The 20,103-nt window shown below is 38.4% G+C and overlaps 1 protein-coding gene across 1 annotated transcript in view; it reads left to right on the forward strand.

Annotated features, from left to right (window-relative positions):
* The window catches only part of LOC134654768 (E3 ubiquitin-protein ligase SH3RF3), a 54,005-nt gene that overhangs the window by 14,459 nt on the left and 19,443 nt on the right, over positions 1-20,103 (forward strand). The window contains exons 3-7 of the mRNA XM_063510238.1: positions 11,121-11,291; positions 13,706-13,794; positions 15,931-16,045; positions 17,306-17,405; positions 19,052-19,178. Coding sequence (XP_063366308.1) covers positions 11,121-11,291; positions 13,706-13,794; positions 15,931-16,045; positions 17,306-17,405; positions 19,052-19,178 — 602 coding nt within the window. The remainder of the gene's footprint in view (positions 1-11,120; positions 11,292-13,705; positions 13,795-15,930; positions 16,046-17,305; positions 17,406-19,051; positions 19,179-20,103) is intronic.

Raw genomic sequence — 20,103 nt, forward strand, 5'->3', positions numbered from 1 at the left:
ATTAATTATACTTATCCATAAACATGATTATGTGTTTAAATACCAATTCCACAACAGTATTTTTTTATGATACAAAGTTTTATGGTGCACCGTTGCACGGGGACAATCTGTCCTACTATTGAAAACCAACTTTTGGTCTTTTGGACAACCAATATAGAACGGGTAAATTGTAAACAAAATAAAATGTTTTGTAATAAAATGTTAGATAATATTAATAGGAACATAACGGAATACTAAAAAACTCATTACTTTTATTTAAATTTATATTATCGATCAGGGACTCTGTACGTGTGATGGTGAACACTAAAAAGTTGATTCACCCATCAAATGAATGGTATTTTTATAGTTTACCAAACTTATAAGTGATAATTTTAAAGATAATTTTAATTCTTCAATCTGAAGCAATATAATATTCAAGAATTTGATAAATTAATCCAAAACTAACGGGAATCCAACTGGATTACTGTAATAATGAATTAAAACAAAGGTAATTGTAAAACACACTCGAAAATAATTTCGAAAAATCTTTTTTCTACTCCCGTACTTTTATTTGTCATTTAAAGGGTCGTGCACACACCTTTAATTTAAACACCTATCTTATAGTTGTCAAGACAAGTCTTTAGTCTATTCCCCAAAAAAGTTTTTGTTCATACACGCATTATCTTTTTGGCACTTTTACGATACTTCGTGTAATCACCACTTAAAAAATATTGTATGAAATACATTGTTCCCAACTTAATTTTAATTGTCATCTCTGACAGATGAGTGAACCATAGACATGTTTTTTTATTTCAATTCATTCTTTTCCCGCCCGTACCCTCCATTCTTTGCTACTTTTTGAATGAAAAATATTTGTTAAATTTACAATTTTATTTTGCTTGGTCGTAGAAAAAGTATTGTATGCAACGTTGTTTAACTGAGTCAAAAAATACTCGTGGCGTCTTTATTAACAATTTTCGGCTTCGCCTCAAATTGTTACTCACGCCACACGCCTTTTTAGACCTCTCTTAAACAACGGTTGCATAAAATAATATATATTCACTCGTATATTTTTCAGTGTTTCCTAATTAAATTCGAAATATGGTAATTTGATGTAATGTAGGACCGTTTCAGTTGCTCGATTTAACACTAATTGTTTTTTTCATCCATATAGACGTCTGGAAAAATGAGATGCTTAGAATAATTTCTGCCACTACCATAGAATTAGAATAGACAAGAACAACTGTCAATCTTCAAAAGTGCGACCAAAAATGAAATGCAAGTGTGTGCGTAAATTGTCTATGTGAGATCAAAAATAGTGATGTCATGTTACAACATATTAATAATCTGTCGGTGTTTGATTGCTTTATCGACTACTTTTTCAAATGTGTTATTTTAAACGTTAAAATTCTACGACATTATGATGTATAAAATAACACATTAGTCTAACTCAGCGTTTCTCAATCTTTTTTTTTGACGGAACCCTTTTGGAAAGCGAAATACTTGATGGAACCCTACAATATAACAATAGTTTTTAGAAGTGTATTTTTTTATTAATAAGCACAATAATTATGCTTATTTTATTATTCTAAATTCTTGCGGAACCCCTGCAGGGGTGTCGCGGAACCCTAGGGTTCCGCGGAACACACTTTGAGAATGGCTGGTCTAACTCTTACTGTGTTGGAAAGTGAAGTTTAAATTTACTGCTAAACATCTGCACCTTCAAAAAGGTATAACAATCGTTATTATTTGAAGTCGGTTATAAAGGTTAATATCTTAATTGTCTTGTGAAGAAATGATTACATAGCTATTAATATACCGACAAGTTATCGATACTGTCATCTGAACATTTTGTCAAGCCCTAGCGTAAAGTAACAGTTTATGTTTTTACACAAAATATTTTAAATTATTGAGTAGTATGATAAAATATTAGCACACAAAGGAAGAAAAACTTATAATCAACTGTATAAACCGGCTTCTTACACTTTTTATGCTGTTAATTTGACAAAATATCGTTAAGAAAATTTCGCTCGGAATATCATTATTCCTCTGAAATAAGTATTTGCTAGGTTTATTTGGCCCCGTGACACTGAAATCCGGTACACTACAAGACACTATCTTCATTGTATTACTTTATCAAATAGTTTTCTTCCGAATTTGTGTATATTTTTCAAATCGAAAATTACGGTGATACGCTCTTGGCCGTCCGCGGCCGTCGTCAAACTCAAAAATGGTCACGTTTTCTCATTTGTAGTCTGACTCTTTCGCACTCATGCGATGTTCATATACGTGATGGCTTCCCTTTCGCACACTTCAGCTGTCTGTCAAGCGCGAGCGCGAAAATGACAAGTCTGTGGCCACTACAAACAAATCGCCGCCGCCACTACAAACCGTAGGCGCCGGACAATTGAAGTTGAGCCTGAGTCCTGACTAGAATGGGCACTTTACAAATGGATACTTTTAACCGACTGTGGTTGAACAGAAAATACAGAACTCACAGATATTATATTTGTATAGTAGTCTACTAGACGCTGGTGGCCTAGCGGTAAGAGCGTGCGACTTGCAATCCGGAATTCGCGGGTTCGAACCCCGGCTCGTACCAATGAGTTTTTCGGAACTTATGTACGAAATATCATTTGATATTTACCAGTCGCTTTTCGGTGAAGGAAAACATCGTGAGGAAACCGAACTAATCCCAATACGGGTCTAGTTTACCCTCTGGGTTGGAGGATCAGATGGCAGTCGCTTTCGTAAAAACTAGTGCCCACGCCAATTACTAGGATTAGTTGCCAAGCGGACCCCAGGCTCCCATGAGCCGTGGCAAAATGCCGGGACAATGCCAGGAAGATGATGATGAGTCTGTCTACTAGGCCTCTATTATACTATCAGCCCTAGTAGCACGGTCGCATTTTTATCATTTGTCACCATGCCTGTCACGTTCTAACAAGTATGAAAGTGCGAAAGTGACGGGCATAGTGATGATAGTCGATAAAAATGGAACCGTGCTGAGCCCGCGGACTCGTGTGTACGCAGATTAGACTTACTCGGTAAGTATTCTTCTAAATTTATTCCGAATCAAATTATAAATAGAACAAACATTAGGACTATTAGGAGCAATCGAATGAGCTTTAGAAGAGATCTACATTTTTTCTTCTGCATTTTTCTATCCATTGTAAGTTGTAAGTTTTTGTACGACATACGACTAAAACATTCCAGCAAGATTTTATTGCCAGTGACTCTGACTGGGCATGTAGAGTTGCAGACACTCGCATTAAATTGTTACATATAAGAAGACGACAATCCAAATCCACCCAGCACCCACGTAACTTACCCGGTCCTTATAGGACTCGTGCTAACGTTTGTTAGCCATCTGTTGCATTCATTTGTGCATGTTATTACCACGCTGCACAAAACAAAGTAATTTTAGTTAGTCGTAAAGCCCAATGTGTATTAAGAGCTTGCGCTTACGCTCCATTTTTAACTGAATCTAAATGAGCAGTATAAAGTTGTATTTATTTTGTCTTATTTTAGTCGCCATCAGATACATCGGAGCGGCCAAAGCGCTCATAAATGTCTGAACACGCCTGTATTGTCAAGGCGTTAGAGTGCGTATTCAGATATATTTGAGCACCTCGGCCGCTCCGATATATCTGATGGCGACGGTACAGTACTAAAACATAATATTTAGTTTCGATACCTATTCCTAGTTACAGTGTATGAGTGTACTCAGGAGATTGCCAGTCAATAGCCAAAGGTTAATAGTGTTAAGTGAGATCCCTTCAAGGTACGCGTTGGTCTATATTTATACTTGCTCTATAAATCAGGAGCGACGCCTAACATTGTTGAAAATCTGAGGTAAATATTACCAATACTTTGCCTGAATGTTGCAGATTTCTCAGTTTATGATCATCTAGCGACCCGTCCCGACTTCGCACGGGTTTAACCTACACTTAAACCTTCCTCAAGAATCGCTCTATTCATAGGTGAAAACCGCATGAAAATCTGTTCAGTCTTTGATTTTTATCGCGAACATAGGTACAGACAGACACGGCGGCGGCGGGTACTTTGTTTTATAAGATGTAGTGATAGCAGGTGTGGCTCACAAGCGGCCCACACCAAATTTGGTGTCTAGCCATAGTAATTGCTGCGCACCGCTATGGAACACCTAGCGGTCATATCTGTCGTAATAGAAGCGTTTTGTTAGAAAGTGAATCTTCTGTGGTAATAGTTCGGTAAGCTAGTCTAATATAGCGGCCTATAATATGGCTGTGAAACCATACAAACATTGACAATTCCACTAAGAACCCCAACTAGGTCGTAATGTATTTCTTTACATGCGCCCGAATCCTGAAACAATACCAATGGTATCGATCTGCCCCACTTTCCCACCACAGTGGTATAAATACACGGGGTTGGACATTTGCGGTTGGATCTGATTAGGGTTACTACATTCTACGTACAATTTATTAAAATTCCTCGTTATTAGAGGTCCGTACAAAACTGTTCGCGGAGCTCTGTATATTATATGAGATCACTTCGGTCTTGCAATACGGTGACTTTACACGGTAACGGTTTAAAATTTCATACTAAGGTAAGGTCAATGTGGCTAATTCCGTCATAGCCTATGACTCATAGGGGCTATTCCGTCCACTAGCCACCACTAGCTAGCAGTTCTCGAACCACGAACAAAATTGAAAATTTCATCGATAAAGCAGCGATTGTTTTTTTCAGCAATCAAAAGCAGATATTTTTTTTCCTGCGATTGAATATCAAAGAAATATACTCTATCCAAAGCCGTTTCTGTCCAGTCGAGGGCGCCTACATTTTTTGGGACACATTTTGATTTCGTATTTACTTCGCCCAAAAAGAGGAGCTCTCCCCATAAAAATCAATTACATATATCCAATTATAGCAAAAAAAAAAAATAAGCCAGAATAAAAATCGCCCTAAATACGAGGGGTATTCAAAATATTCTCGGTATGAGAATGAAAACAAACAAGTACGAAAAGTTTGATATTTTTATTTTTCAATATACTCCCCCCCTATGTTCATACACTTAAAAGATCGATCAATTATTTTTTTTAATCCTGCATAAAAATATTTTTTATCTTCGGTGTAAAAATGCTCCTCCACTGCCGCCTTCAATGCTTCATCATCGGAAAATTTATTTCCACGCAGATCCTTTTTAAGATTGGGGAACAAAAAGAAGTCGCTGGGGGCTAAGTCCGGACTATACGGTGGGTGAGTAACAGTTTCAAACCCACATTCAACAATAGCTGCCTTGGCAGCAGTATGGACGGGGGCGTTGTCATGCAGAAGCATAACACCTTTGGTTAACTTTCCTCGCCTCTTTTCTTTGATTACATCCTTTAATTGACGTAGAATGTTAGCGTAGTACTGTCCTGTGATATTTACACCTTTTTCTTTATAATCGATCAGTAATACTCCTTCACAATCCCAAAATATCGTGGCCATGACCTTGCCAGCTGAAGGGATGACCTTGAACTTCTTGGGATGAGCTGAACCCTTAATGTGCCACTGCATGGACTCTTGTTTACTCTCTGGGTCATAATGATGAACCCAGGTTTCATCTCCAGTAACTATTCTTTGCAGCACCTCATCAGGATTTTCACCGCACAGGTCAATAAAATCGGAACAACAAGCTACACGCATGTCTTTTTGAAGCCGAGTCAGCATTCGCGGAACCCATCTTGCACTTACTTTTGACATATTAAGATGGTCATGGATAATATCATGTACGGTACCAATAGAGAGATTGGTTACTTGTGCTATAGATTTTACCTTCACTCGACCATCTTCCAATATAAGTTTTTCCACTTTATCAATATTTTCTTGTGAAGTAGCTACTACAGGCCGGCCAGGTCTAGGGTCGTCTTCAACACTCTCCCTTCCACGTTTAAACTCGCTTGACCACTTTTGAATGGTAGATAAAGAAGGAGCAGACTCACGGTAAACACAATCCATTTCCTCTTTTATGGTTTTTTGATTTTTACCCTGTTTTGTCAAGAATTTTATCACGCATCGATGTTCTAATTTAGTTAACATTGTCAATTCCCACATGATGTTCATGTTTGTTCAGCAATTGCAGAAAAACAAAAGAACATCTCGGTTCGAATTATACTTTTTTTTAATGTCAATGAATAAACCTGAGCGGCCAGTAACGAAAGAAATTTTAGAAGAGGTTGTAAGATATCAATACCGAGAATATTTTGAACGCCCCTCGTAAATGTTAGAACAGAGTTTATTTCTGAAATCGCTTGTCTAATAACAGTAATAACAATAACCCGTGTCATGTTTCACTAATCATAAATTTATGAAATCACCTACCTATCCTCTCACATTCCTGAAAAGTAATTTAAATTCCTGAAACTTAATCCTAATCCCTGACGCTCAGTAACCCTAGCCAGGACTGTCCATTTTAGACTGAAACTGTGAGCTGCTGTTTTTAGCCTAAAAAATCTGACTTTATTTGGAACGGCCGGGTAATTAAGTTTGCTTGAACGCGTCTATTTTTATAGCCCGAGGTGAATTTAACTCTCGTCTCGAGTTTCATACATGTCAAACTTATGTAATAGAAATTACTAATTAAGCATATTTATAGGTACAAATTTGATACATCCTGGTGCGTTTGATTCAGAGGAAATTGTAATGTGATTTCTTTTGCTTGTTACACTGATCATTTTACCAGACTTAGCTATTTATTGTTATACACAGCACGTTATTGGAAATTAGACCTCTAACGACATCTGACCTTATTAAAAGAAAGAAAAAAAAACATTTTTAGATACCTATACATGACTAGGATCAGATGTGGGTCAGTTTGTAAAAAAAGATACCTAATACTCTTACTCGTATTTTCCTTCTGGTATAATTGTGCACACGCTACGAGTATTATTGAAGATACATTTTGTTTCAGGTTAAGTGCCCAATAGCACAGAATATAACGAGTTCGCTGTTTCCGAGCTGTGTTGCCATGGCAACAGTATGGCGTCGATTATATTATTTACCGAGGTCTATGACTTCGTGTGTGGCGTGCTGCTTATGCTTACCAATACTTATGTTATGTCTTTACTTTCAGTTTAAATTAAATAATACTAATATGTTGATACAGTCGCCATCAGATATGTGGGGGCGGCTGAGGCTCAAAAATATCTGAACACGCACTCTAACGCCTTGACAATAGAGGCGTGTTCAGATATTTGTGAGCACCCTGGCCGCTCCGATATATCTGATGGCGAGTGTACATTCTGAACTACGAACATGTGCAAAACTTCTTACACTCGTTGTTAAGATAAGACATACAATTACATTAATTTCTTGTTAAGCTTTACTGTCTGTGGTTACATATCTGTGTTGTTGTTGTTGTTGTCACCGACCGGTCTGGCCTAGTGGGTAGTGACCCTGTCTGAGTACCCACAACACAAGCTTTCTTGAGCTTACCGTGGGGCTTAGTCAATTTGTGTAATAATGTCCTATAATATTTATTTATTTATTATTTATTTATTTATATCTTATCAGGTTCAAAATCTCTGGTATTCTTGCAAGCAATTTCGCTCGGATCAGCGTTTCAGAGAAAAGTTAATATTTCGAGAAACTACATCTTTTCTAAGAAATATGAAAACGGGTTTTCCCATTTCTCATATTTGCATATTCACGTTGATAACTGAGTTATCACTAGTGATAATACACTTTTTATGTTTTCATACATATGTATACAATTTTCCGCCTTATATCAATGGATTACGGTAAAATATGAATACTCCTATGACTTACTGTACATAATTCAGACACGCTATAAAAACCTGTAAGTATGAAGTTGGTAAAGCTTATCTACATCAAAATTTACAATTTTCTTTTCCCTCTAGGGCATCCGTGATATTTACCACCAGGGGGTAGATAAATCTGCATATTATAATCTAAAACTTAATATGAAATTTGATAGGTACACCTCCATATATTTGTAGAGGATACACCCCACTTGAGCAAACATGCTTAAGCGTAAAAGCTACAAGCTTTTACAGATGTATTGTTTTCTATCGTATTTTCTCGGCAACGTTCGTATTTGTCATGCTACTTCAACATCAGTATTTTTTGTACCGAGACTGACTGAAATAGCAAGACACGTTCGTGCGTTTCCGTGAAAATACGATGAAAAACAATTATGAACTACATCTGTATTTAACTTGCCCTTTTAGTACGAGTATGTATGTTAATTTGTTATTGTGGGTCAAATCTTGGAAGTTCCATTGGACCCACTTCCCGATTTCCGGTTTGGCTGAAAATTTGCATACGTCGGGTTACATATTATGGTCCCATCGAGCTGATCTGATGATGGAGACAGGAGGCGGCCATAGGATAGTATAAAACAATGCAACCTGATTGTGTTTGAGGTTTTTAGAATTGTCTCGATGAGTTTTATTTGCCTGTGGAAAGAAAAGTACATTCAGCGATAAAAGCTTGTACCATTGTTTTGCCACAAACTTATTTGTATTGACAGCCGAATGCCCCAATTAGTCAAACCAATCTGTCATTGAGAAATAAATTGGTTTTGGTGATTGGGAAACAAATTGGCCAATCGAACTGGTTTTTTAGCTTTCTTCACATGAATATTTAGGAAGTAGGTAATCACGTCACCTTGACTCACAAAACTTATCGGTGCGCGATAAGATTAAATATAGGTAGATTTGAAGCCACACTTGATGTACTATTGATACGTATATTTACAAACAAATATATTAACAATACGTATAATAGAGCCTGGAAATTTAAGAAAGAACGTGTCTTAATTTGACATGAGGCGATTTTTATTGCAACTTTCTATGAGTTTGAGTGTACAACAGGGTTTCTCAAACTTACCTATATTAACCCCACGCTATTATTATTAAATCCCTATTAAATTTTTCCGTATGCCGTACAATACAATACAAATATTCTTTATTGCTCACTAATATGAAAAAGAACATGACATACAAATGACATACCTACATTGCTAATTCTTGTCGCGAACCCATTGCAAATATTGCAATCACTGGCAAACCCCTGGGGGTTAGCGTGCCCCACTTCGAGGAACTCTAGATCTAGACTAGATATGTAGTACTCTTGCAGTTGAAATCCAAGAGCATTGCTACATCTACATCTTAACCTGTAATGAATGTCATTTTGACGACCGGTCTGGCCTAGTGGGTAGTGACCCTGCCTGTGAAGCCGCGGTCCTGGGTTCGAATCCCAGTAAGGGTATTTACTTGTGTGATGAGCACAGATATTTGTTCCTGAGTCATGGTTGTTTTCTATGTATTTCAGTATTTGTATATTATATCTATCGTTGTCTGAGTACCCACACACAAGCCTTCTTTAGCTTACCGTGGGGCTTAGTCAATTTGTGTAAAAATGTCCATTAATATTTATTATTTTAGTAAAAAAAATAGTTTATTTACCAGAAAGAATACATATGGTTTACTTAACCTATGACCGCCACACTAGGCTAGGCCAGTCTCGTGGAGTCAGTCTCAATATTTTCAATTTTCAATATTTCAAATATCTTCCTACGCTGAAGTTACTGAGGAATTGGTTTTTTATCGTTCGGTCGCTTTATATTATCTGCGATATTAATACACTGTTTAAAAATATTTCCGTCTAATCATTTCGGTTTCCAACACAACAGATTAGAGTGTGCACAATAACAATATTGTGCAGAGAAAGTCTGTAGGTGTTTTAAAGCCGTTAATTACCGGTTTATTACTCGTAAACCCATTACCGACACGAGAGGTCCGGTTAATGGCTATGCAGATTCTGAACTACGAGATTAGTACAGTCAGCAGCAGAAGTTGCTAAGCGGACGAGGTGTTCAAAATTACCTTGACACGCTCTTATTCTCTTAATAATATAGTCGCGTCAAGATAATTTTGAACACCTGGCCCGCTTAGCAACTTCTGTTGCTGACTGTAAAGTCACCTGCAATAATATGTTACTCTTCGAAGGCCGCAAAAATATCACACACGATCTTATTTGTAGAGCCATAAGAGCGTGTCAGATATTTTTGCGGCCTTCGAAGAGTAACATATTATTGCAGGTGATTGTACCATCGTCCGCACTGTAAGAGGGGGCGTTATACTGCCATGTTATGCAGGGCAACGGTATACCTACAACTGAAAATAAATTAGAATTAGACATGTTTTCGTTATTATTTTCTCTCGAGCCAAGTTTACCCTTTTAAATTAAAGTCGCATTAGCAAATCTCTGTAAATTTACCTGAAACTGAAAATTACTTTTCAAAAGACTTACTATGTATTTCAGTTCAGACTGAATCGATACAGGGTTCCAGACTGTGTCCTAACTTCTAGTTTTAGTTGGCAACGGACGAATTTAATAGGTATTAGGTATTATAATAAGACCTAAAAGTGCGCAGCTGGAAACTTCCAGGCTTGGCTGATTTCTGGGAAGCGTAAACATCGTTTTAGAACTTTCAGACGAGCTTGACATTATCTTCTGTTTACATAGCGTTTATATTTATGAGTGGCAGCGTTGTGTCGCATTACCTAGCTAGACATATATATGTTAAAATGGGTCACTCACGTCTTTAAGCGAAAATTGCTCGACATGTTTAGTTCCATAGCGAGGAGTTTCAGCAGGAGCCACACGTGTTGACCGACCGACGTAGACTGTTAGCTAAACGTCTTTTATGGGTTTCTTAGTCGACAATTAGGAACCCTTGTAGGTAATACTTTTTCTTGTTCGTCTGTCTGACTATCCGTCTATCTGTGGTTTAGCTTAGTGACCAGTAGTGTTAGAAGGCTGTAATTTGGCATAGATATAAATGTTTCTACAGAAATAAAGTAAATCAAGTAGTGTATCTAAATGTTCTGAGTGCGCTTGATTTGATTGACAAAATCTTAATCCCTTTCATTTAGCTTTAATCGGATAAAAAGTGCTAATCTCTATGTAACAGACACAGAAGATGAAAGAGAGACATAATGTGCATGGGGGCTTACTATGGCGTCAGTAAGCTACAAATTATTTTACAGTTATAAACAACTTTACAATCAATAACATTGGTGCTGGTTATACTAATTATACTAAGGAGTTTTTAAGACAGGCGTTAACATACTTTTGTTTCCTTACAGGTTATAGTGGAATCCCACAAGGAGCTGCGATGCCCAGAATGCCGCGTCCTAGTAGAGACGAAGGTCGAGGAGCTGCCCCCCAACGTGCTGCTCATGAGGATCCTGGAGGGGATGCGGAACAATGTTCCACGCATGAAGCTACCGTCGCAACGGACCAATAGACATGCACAGGTATAGGCTTTTGACACGGTCATACTAACATCTACTGTAGGTTATAGCGGGGTCTCACAAGGGTTAATCTTAGGTCCTGCACTTTACAGTCTTTACATTAGGCACAGTACGTACTTAAGGTATAGTGGGATTTGCGATGCCCAGAATGCCGCATCCTAGTAGAGATGAAGGTAGAGGAGCTGCCCCCCAATGTGCTGCTCATGAGGATCCTGGAGGGGATGCGGAATGATGCGGAACAATGTTCCACGCATGAAGCTACCGTCGAAACGGACCAATAGACATGCACAGGTATAGGCTTTTGACACGGTCATACTAACATGCACAGGTATAAGCTTTTGACACGGTCATACTAACATCTACTATAGGGTATAGCAGGGTCTCACAAGGGTCAATCTTGGGTCCTGCACTTTACAGTCTTTACATTAGGAACAGTACTTAAGGTATAGTGGGATTTACGATGCCCAGAATGCCGCATCTTAGTAGAGACGAAGGTCGAGGAGCTGCCCCTCAACGTGCTGCTCATGAGGATCCTGGAGGGCATGCGGAACAATGTTCCACGCATGAAGCTACCGTCGCAACGGACCAATAGACATGCACAGGTACCTATAGGCTTTTGACACGGTCATACTAATGTCTACTATAGGTTATAGCGGGATCCCACATGGTCATGGGTCAATCATAGGTATATTATTATACATTAGTTACATTAGACTATTTTCATTGACTTCTTCGGCGCTATGGATACGCCATCTAGCGAAAGGGCAAGTACGACGATACTATATCATATCATATTGTTATGTACTGGACCGAATTTAGTAGAGATATTGGGAAGAAGCCTTTGCCCAGCACGATGTATATGTTTTTGCATGTTTTAAGTCGTTATTAGACCTACTAAGTAAGCAAGGAAGTGGAATAACTGGGATAAGCAACAAATGGTTCTACCTATCACGATTAACGATAATATATGCAAATACGCAGTAGATCTTAGACACGATGCAATGTACGGGTTTGCACAATCATTGCATCAGATCAATAATTCAATTGACTTACAATAAAAACATGACATCATGTCATTACAAATCAAAGGTAAAAAGTTTAACGGACAATGCTAATCATTATTATCTGCAATTTCATCATCATTTACTTCTTAGCAGGTGTCCTTCTGAGAAAAAAGTGACCGTAGTTAGTAGGCACGAATTACCGTTGCACACACACAAATCTGCGCCACGCTATGAAACTGTTTTTTTTTTGCAACAAACAGTTACTATTATTAGTTATTCTTAGCAAACCATTAATTATCAGAAACCGCTAAAATGTAGCAACTAATTTCAGTAATTGCAAGTCAATGTAACGAAATAATTGTCGCAACCTCATATCACACATTAACACACCACAAAATTTAAACCTTTGGCATACGATCTAGAGTCGATTTTGCGACGACTCGTTTTATTAGAGTTCGCAAAAATTAGTTGTTGGTATCAAACATTGGGCGGGCTTCCCCTAGAATCGATCGAGGTTTCGAGAAATGTTCTGTTTTTGTTTACATCTTTCAAATAAATATTATAAATGAGTCTTTACGTAACCTGGTCACGGCAGATGAATATACAACCTTATTGCAACTGTTTAAAGTTTAAATTCTATTGACAGATGCAACCGGACGATGACTCAATGGAGTACTTAGCATGAATGGGGCATGGCTCATTGACATACGTAGCGATATAGTAGACGTGTCTCGTATGAGGATTAGTTGGGTCTTGGTCGTATCCTGTACTGTTACTGGGGCAGGGAAGTCATGATTGTCTTTTAATGTGTGCCCTAGACATCATTGCCTCTATACTATGACAGGCTCATAATTGGGAACATAGGACGTACTTGTTTAAATGCAAAATGAGATTACTTTAAAAGAAGACTTTCAACCTGTGATAAATTTCAGCTTGGTTTTAGCTGGGTTACTAGATATGGTCACAGAATTATGACATTATATAAAAAAAACCGTTAAATTAAGGCGCAGCAAAGGCCTATCAGGCAGCAAACCCTTACAAACGAACATACATGTACATTTCATAAAACTTAAATGTAAACACTCTTTAGTCGACAAAACGGCGTTGCTTCCTTGAATCGTCTGGTCTTGTGTCGGATTCGGCAGTTTGCCCCGGAACCTCCGAAACACCGCCACCCTTTGACCAGAAGTCGGCACACTCGATGGTCCCCTGCAGCGGTCGCGGCACGTGCACCACAAAACAGTTGAAGTGCACGCAGTGGCGCGATCGAAGCTGGAACACCCTCAGCGTGTAGCCGGTCTTCTGGTGTACATGCTCCTCCACAATTATATGGCGTTAGACCCGTTCTAGTCACTATTCACTAAATATAGGTCTTATGTAAGATTGTCCTAATATAATATTTGTATGTTTCAGGGTCAGCCTCAGCAGAGCGGTCAGAGCCGCGACAAGCAGCTGCCGCCGCACGGGCGCGCGCTCTACGACTTCATCTCCAAGGAACCTGGGTAATAGGCTACATGACTAATTTTTTTTATGGTATCAATCGATCGGGTTTGTTTTTAGGATCAAATGTCTATATGGGACCCATTGCATTAAAGTAACACAAAAGTCAGAAATTGTAGTCAAAGTCCGACAGTCGCACTTCACTCGCGAAACGCCCTATACAAAACGGCCAGAGGCCGTGACGTCATCGCCCATCCTGTAGTATGGACAAAACAAGAAAATTGCGTTTTTGTCGGTGAAATATTGCGTTTATGTATATATGTAGTTGCTATACAATATTTTTTTGGATGAAATGTAAGGAATCGAATGGTACCCTTACTTTTATCGTTTTTGGAAGTTAAAAAAAACTTAAATTTTGAAACTTTCAGGTCCTGTAATTTTGTAATTTTTCAATATTTTATTTTAATATCCACATTATTGTGATAAATTGCTCGTTTGCTATCTATTTTACTAGATTTTGTTATAAAATTCAACATGTGTCATCATCCCTATTACTCATTCCTAAATGTTCCTGTTTCTTATAACAATGGGGAACGCCCGTAAAAACTAAACGATAGGTGGCGCTAAAATTGCATGGGCACATTATGGATGAATTTAATGCAATTTTGCAGCTCGCTGTACACTCTTTTATATGGAATTTGACAGCTGGTCAAAGCCCTTTGTAGATGGCGCTCTCGACGATGGAACATTTATTGTATTAGATAATACAACGCCACGAAACTCCTACACAAAATTTGAAGTATATGTGTCGGCGGCCGATCGTAAGATCAGGCATATCATGAAACGTGAAAATCTTTGTCACGTCACCTAAGTCGACGGAGCCCCGCTACGCGGGGCTCCTATTTCTGGGCAGTTTGGCCTTCGGGCATCTAAAGCAACCTAACGAACCTATCCTACCTATATATTGGTTTAATGTCACTATCGTTAAAACATTACAGAGGAACATTACAATCTGCCTGATCTTACGATTGGCCGCCGACATATATAATATTAACGTTAAAATATAAGACACCCGAAAAAAGTTTTGGTATTAGAATTGTATAATTAATAATACCTACTGAATATATGTAGGTACATATAATGAATAAAATGTCGAGTTTAGGGAAAGTCCGTACCTATCTAATCTATTGTAAAATGCCAGTCAGATATTTTAGTAAAAACCCACCACGGTTAATCTGACTCACGATATAAATATCTCATGCATTTATGATTAACATCTTGCGTCGAATGATATGGTCCATATGACAGTTCCTTTAAGTCTCTATTGGTTGGGCTTAATTTAAAGAAATATGTTTACCGTATTTTTATACGAATACCGAAATATTTTACTATTTTGTTACTTAAATGTTACATTTGTTTATGTGCTATAATAAAAAAATAAGGACTAAAACATTTTACACAGCTACTTCATAATAATATGAAGACCATATGGATATGGTCATAGGGACTATAATCCGATGCGTGAGGTATGATTACGTAGATAGGAATGAGTAGTTGATTGTGTTGAATAGCGTTCATTTAAAAATTGTCATAAATTGGGTGAATCATCCAGTAGTTCCGGCAATCCTAATAATCGTGCTGATTATGTATTGTAAAGCTTTATGGACGCCGTCAAAAAGATGAATCATATTATAGGCCTTAACTGTTATATCCTGTAATATATTTTTCATTTCAAATATATAATAATAGCGTTGACAAAATTACTGGGCGATCTAGAAACGTTATGTGATCTACGGCGGTAACACGGTCGCATTTTTATCGATTGTCGCCATGCCTGTCACGTTCTAACAAGTATGTAAGTAAGTGCGAAAGTGACGGGCATAGTGACAGGTGATAAAAATTGAACCATGCTGCGCCCGCTAGACTAAATGTGACATGATTTGTCTGTGATCTTTTGGAACTAATGGATGTATCTAGCAAGTTTTAGAAATAAATCTAAAATGTCACTACCTGAACTATTTAATTCTAACTTTTACCTCTGGCAATGCTTTACCAACTGAGCTACCAAATCTGGGTGTATATTCCCATTTTTTTTTCTAGGTAAAAGGTTCAATGAAATTAAAATTCTATTCTGTTCAGTACCAAACGTATGTATTTTTTAACAATGTGTAGGTATAATATTGTTTGTAACATTGCAGCGACCTCTCGTTCAAGAAAGGCGAAACAATACTGCTTCAGAAGAAACTGGACGCCTTCTGGTATCAAGGAGAAACCTCCGGCCGGAGCGGGGTCTTCCCTATCACTTACCTACAGGTATGTAGCCACCCTATATCACAGAATAAATAATAGTACTAGGTACAGAAGGTGCACTCTCTACAAAACGCATCTATAACAACAGATATGCGCGGTGATTCGGACTGTCCAGAATTGGTGAGTCGACTTGTGCGACTACATATGCCAGACATCCCCAGGATAGCCCTCAGACCGCGGCGACGCGATCTGTTGGCTTTGCCAGCGGGACGCACCGTGTCTCGACTGAACTCTCCGCTGCTCTGTGCCCTCACACAGTTGAATGCACTCTTGGCATCAGCACCCGAGTGCGACCTGTTTGCGTGGCGTTGGGTGTCTGTGAGAAATGAATGCCTGAGATTCTGTGAGGTGATGGATGCGAGGCCTACATCCGTTAAGGTGTAATTGTGGATGTGATAAGGGACTATAGTGATTTGTAATTGTGTTATTTGTAATTGTTTGTTTGTACCTGATTGTTATTCGTAATAGTTATATGTACCTGCTTGGTATAATGTTAAGTTTCATGGCGCATTGGATCTGTCTGTAAGGTCATATAAACATATTTCAAATAAATAAATAAATAAATGACCGCTAGGTGGCGCAAGCGCGAGCAGGCTTCCGTTCCCTAGCGGTGCGTGGCAACTACTATGGCTAGACACCAAAATTGGTGTGGGCCTCATGACTTGTAGCGACGTGACAAAATCGCGGAAGGAGCCACGTCTATAGTGACTTTGTGGAAAGTTTTCCAAATTTTAATTTGAACCTTGTTCTATAAGTAAATTGGAACGAATTTAGTTTGTTTTAAAACCCAATGAAAAAAAGAAATGCGACTTTATTTGTTTCATGAAAGGTTCAAATTAGATTGCAACGAATATGTACATTTAGATTCACGAGGATAACTATAGCCTAAAGAGTTATTCATAAACGTTAATAATCGTCTGTCCCTGTCCGTCATTTTGACATTTCTATTTGTTAGAAAGAGACAAAAATTTACAGAGATTTGTAAGAGGTTACAAACTTCGGCCCACGGGTTAGATTATCTTGACTATCTTGTTTTTTCTTGAGACTTTATTTAATTTGCTGAATTGAGAATGATAATAAACTTGACTCGATAGATATACGTAGGAAGAAATAGAACCCAAAGTAGACCATTTGGGCTGTCTTTTCTCCCTCTCTTCTTGGGATTAAGCTCAAGACAAGAAAACAATTGCATCAAGTTTTTCCCTCTAAGACCACACTTGCTTACTTGTGTAATGTGATGTAAGTACGTATTTGTAATTTCAGGTGATAGTACCACTTCCCGTCCCGACGGCGCTATGTAAAGCGCTGTACGACTTCCGAATGTCCGCGCCGGATGAAGAGGGGTGTTTAGCGTTTGATAAAGGTACTAATAACTTTATTAATAGTAGTATAGTCACTGTATTGTACACACAGACAAGACATCCTCCAGACTATATGGTGGTTTTACTCCATTTTCGAGTCTAAAGTGTCTTTGTGTGACGTCCGTGTCTTTGAACGGACCAATCACGGCACGGGACTCGCTCACCTCGTCCCCCGCACCCCAGTATTTTTGGCAGCATCGGTCAGTTTCATGAAGTAATTGCTCTAAACTCCGTCTAGAGGATTCCTAGTCTATGATTGTACACAACACAGGTTTACAAAAATAAATTACAGTAATGGAAGTACAAAGGCGAACTTATCCCTTTATTATTACTACTAATTAATAACAGAAATAGACCAAGAAAAGTTTTCAACGACTTTGATAGCCCATGCAGTGCAAGTGTTATTTTAAACGTCAAACTTCTATGAAATTTTGACGTATTAATAACACTTGCAATGCGTCGGCTATCAGAATCGTTGCAGACTTTTCTTGGTCTAACTATAGAGGTGATTAATTTCTTATTTCGCATCATAATATAGATATTGCAAGTTGAGTTTCGCGTTTAGGCCTTAATTGTACCTATAATGAATATTCGTTCAGTAAAAAATTTGCCATTAAAGTAATTTACATTAAAAAGTATGCCTTTATTGAGAAGCTCTATTTGAAAAATTAAAGGAATAATAGTATTACTGCAATGTTCTGCCGCCAGAGTGCAGCACTAGCCCCCATCGTAAACCATAGAGTAACTTATACATACTGTGCCTTAAACTGTTTTTTGATAAGTTTTCACAGACTATAAAATATGATATTGATACATCAAGGCAGTTTGTTTACAAAGAGCCTACCGGGAAACGCGAAAATCGAAACTCAGCTATCTGCCTCTTTATCGATCGAATATGCAAGAGTGATAGATATTTTAGATAACAAAATTTCAACTCTCGTTTGCGGTAGACCCTCAGATTGTGATGGATTGCGGAAGTGGCGCCCCCTATGCAGAGTTTCGCCGCGCGTAATATTTGCTATAGCATCAATCTCTATCTTAACACTGATTTAAACTTTCACGATTTTTACACATTATTAAATTGTACAACGGGACTTAATCGCGTATCTAAGTTTTTAAGATTTACCTCCGACGTTTCGAGGACGGCGTTGTCCCCGTGGTCTCGGAGAAGACTGGCTTAAGTTGACATCAGCATCTAACCGCGCGAGTTTTTTGAACTACCCGCATTTGGTCCTGTTTATCCGCTTGAACGTTTTGCGCACTAGGGATGTCACTCTGTCGACACACAACGTGGATGAGATCTTTTCTTCTGTCTCGGGGACAACGCCGTCCTCGAAACGTCGGAGGTAAATCTTAAAAACTTAGATACGCGATTAGGTCCCGTTGTACAATTTAATAATCTCTATCTTTTACTGAGGTCTGCCAATAAAGAGTATTCTATCTATGTATGTATGTGTGTATGTAATTACGGTCTTGTCTACTATGTACCTAACCATTAAAAATGAATTTGTAAATAATTTAAGACTCCTTAACTCAAAAATCTTTTTAAGTTAAGATTAGTAGTTAAGTTTACTATGTAATACAATGTCTTTTTACTGAAATAAACAGTTTAAATTTAAAATTTTTTTTTTTTTATCTATTGTTGCAGGGGCGATAATAACAGTACACCGGCGAGTGGACGAGAATTGGGCGGAGGGGCGGCTGGAGCAGCGGGTCGGGATCTTCCCCATCGCCTTCGTGGAGCTCAACCAGCCCGCGAGACATCTCATTAACAGGTACTTACTGCAAGTGCATGAGTTATGTGTGCAGGGGCGATATAACAGTACACCGGCGAGTGGACGAGAACTGGGCGGAGGGGCGGCTGGAGCAGCGGGTCGGGATCTTCCCCATCGCCTTCGTGGAGCTCAACCAGCCCGCGAGACATCTCATTAACAGGTACTTACTGCAAATGCATGAGTTATGTGTGCAGGGGCTTCGATCAACACGGAAGGGATGCGGCATTCACACTATTTCCCCTTTGCCTAGGTACAAGATCAACTGATCTAGCGCGGGTAATAAAACTAGTTGCGCTCGGATTTTAAACTAGACCGAGTCCAGACGCGCGAGTGAACACAGCAGCAGAAAAAATGCCTAATTGCTCGGTTTTTTGTTGTAAAAAGAGGTCGGGGACATTAAATTTACAAAAAGAAGGTGTTACATTTCACATGTAATATTTGTTTTACATGTCATACGTTTAATTACATTTAAACACAATTATTATATTTTAGTCTCATGTAATTGCTGGATTTATCGATTTTCCTCGCCCTCCTCTCAGAAAACGATGAAATTCTTTGACGAAAATGTGTTTGTGTGCGTGTTGTGACACTTGTGACTCGTCCGTACACAAAAACAGATCGAGGTGTGCAAGATTTGTCTTACTTACTGCAAATGCATGAGTTATGTGTGCAGGGGCGATATAACAGTACACCGGCGAATTTAATGTTCTTTCAACATTAGATAGCAAGCTTTGACCAAAAACCCATAGTTTTATAATAAAAGTGCAAAAACTGAAAAAAGTCCGAAATTTTTGCAGTTTCTTGCAAATTACGAAGGGGGCACAACTTTTTTTTGCTTGCAAAACATAGTGTCACATTCCTCCAAGGACTCCAAACAACATACACAAAAATATAGAACTACATCACGCAATGTTTTTTTATTGTA

This window comes from Cydia amplana, chromosome 15 (assembly GCF_948474715.1).
Source record: "Cydia amplana chromosome 15, ilCydAmpl1.1, whole genome shotgun sequence".
In the NCBI taxonomy this organism is placed as follows: Eukaryota; Metazoa; Arthropoda; class Insecta; order Lepidoptera; family Tortricidae; genus Cydia; species Cydia amplana.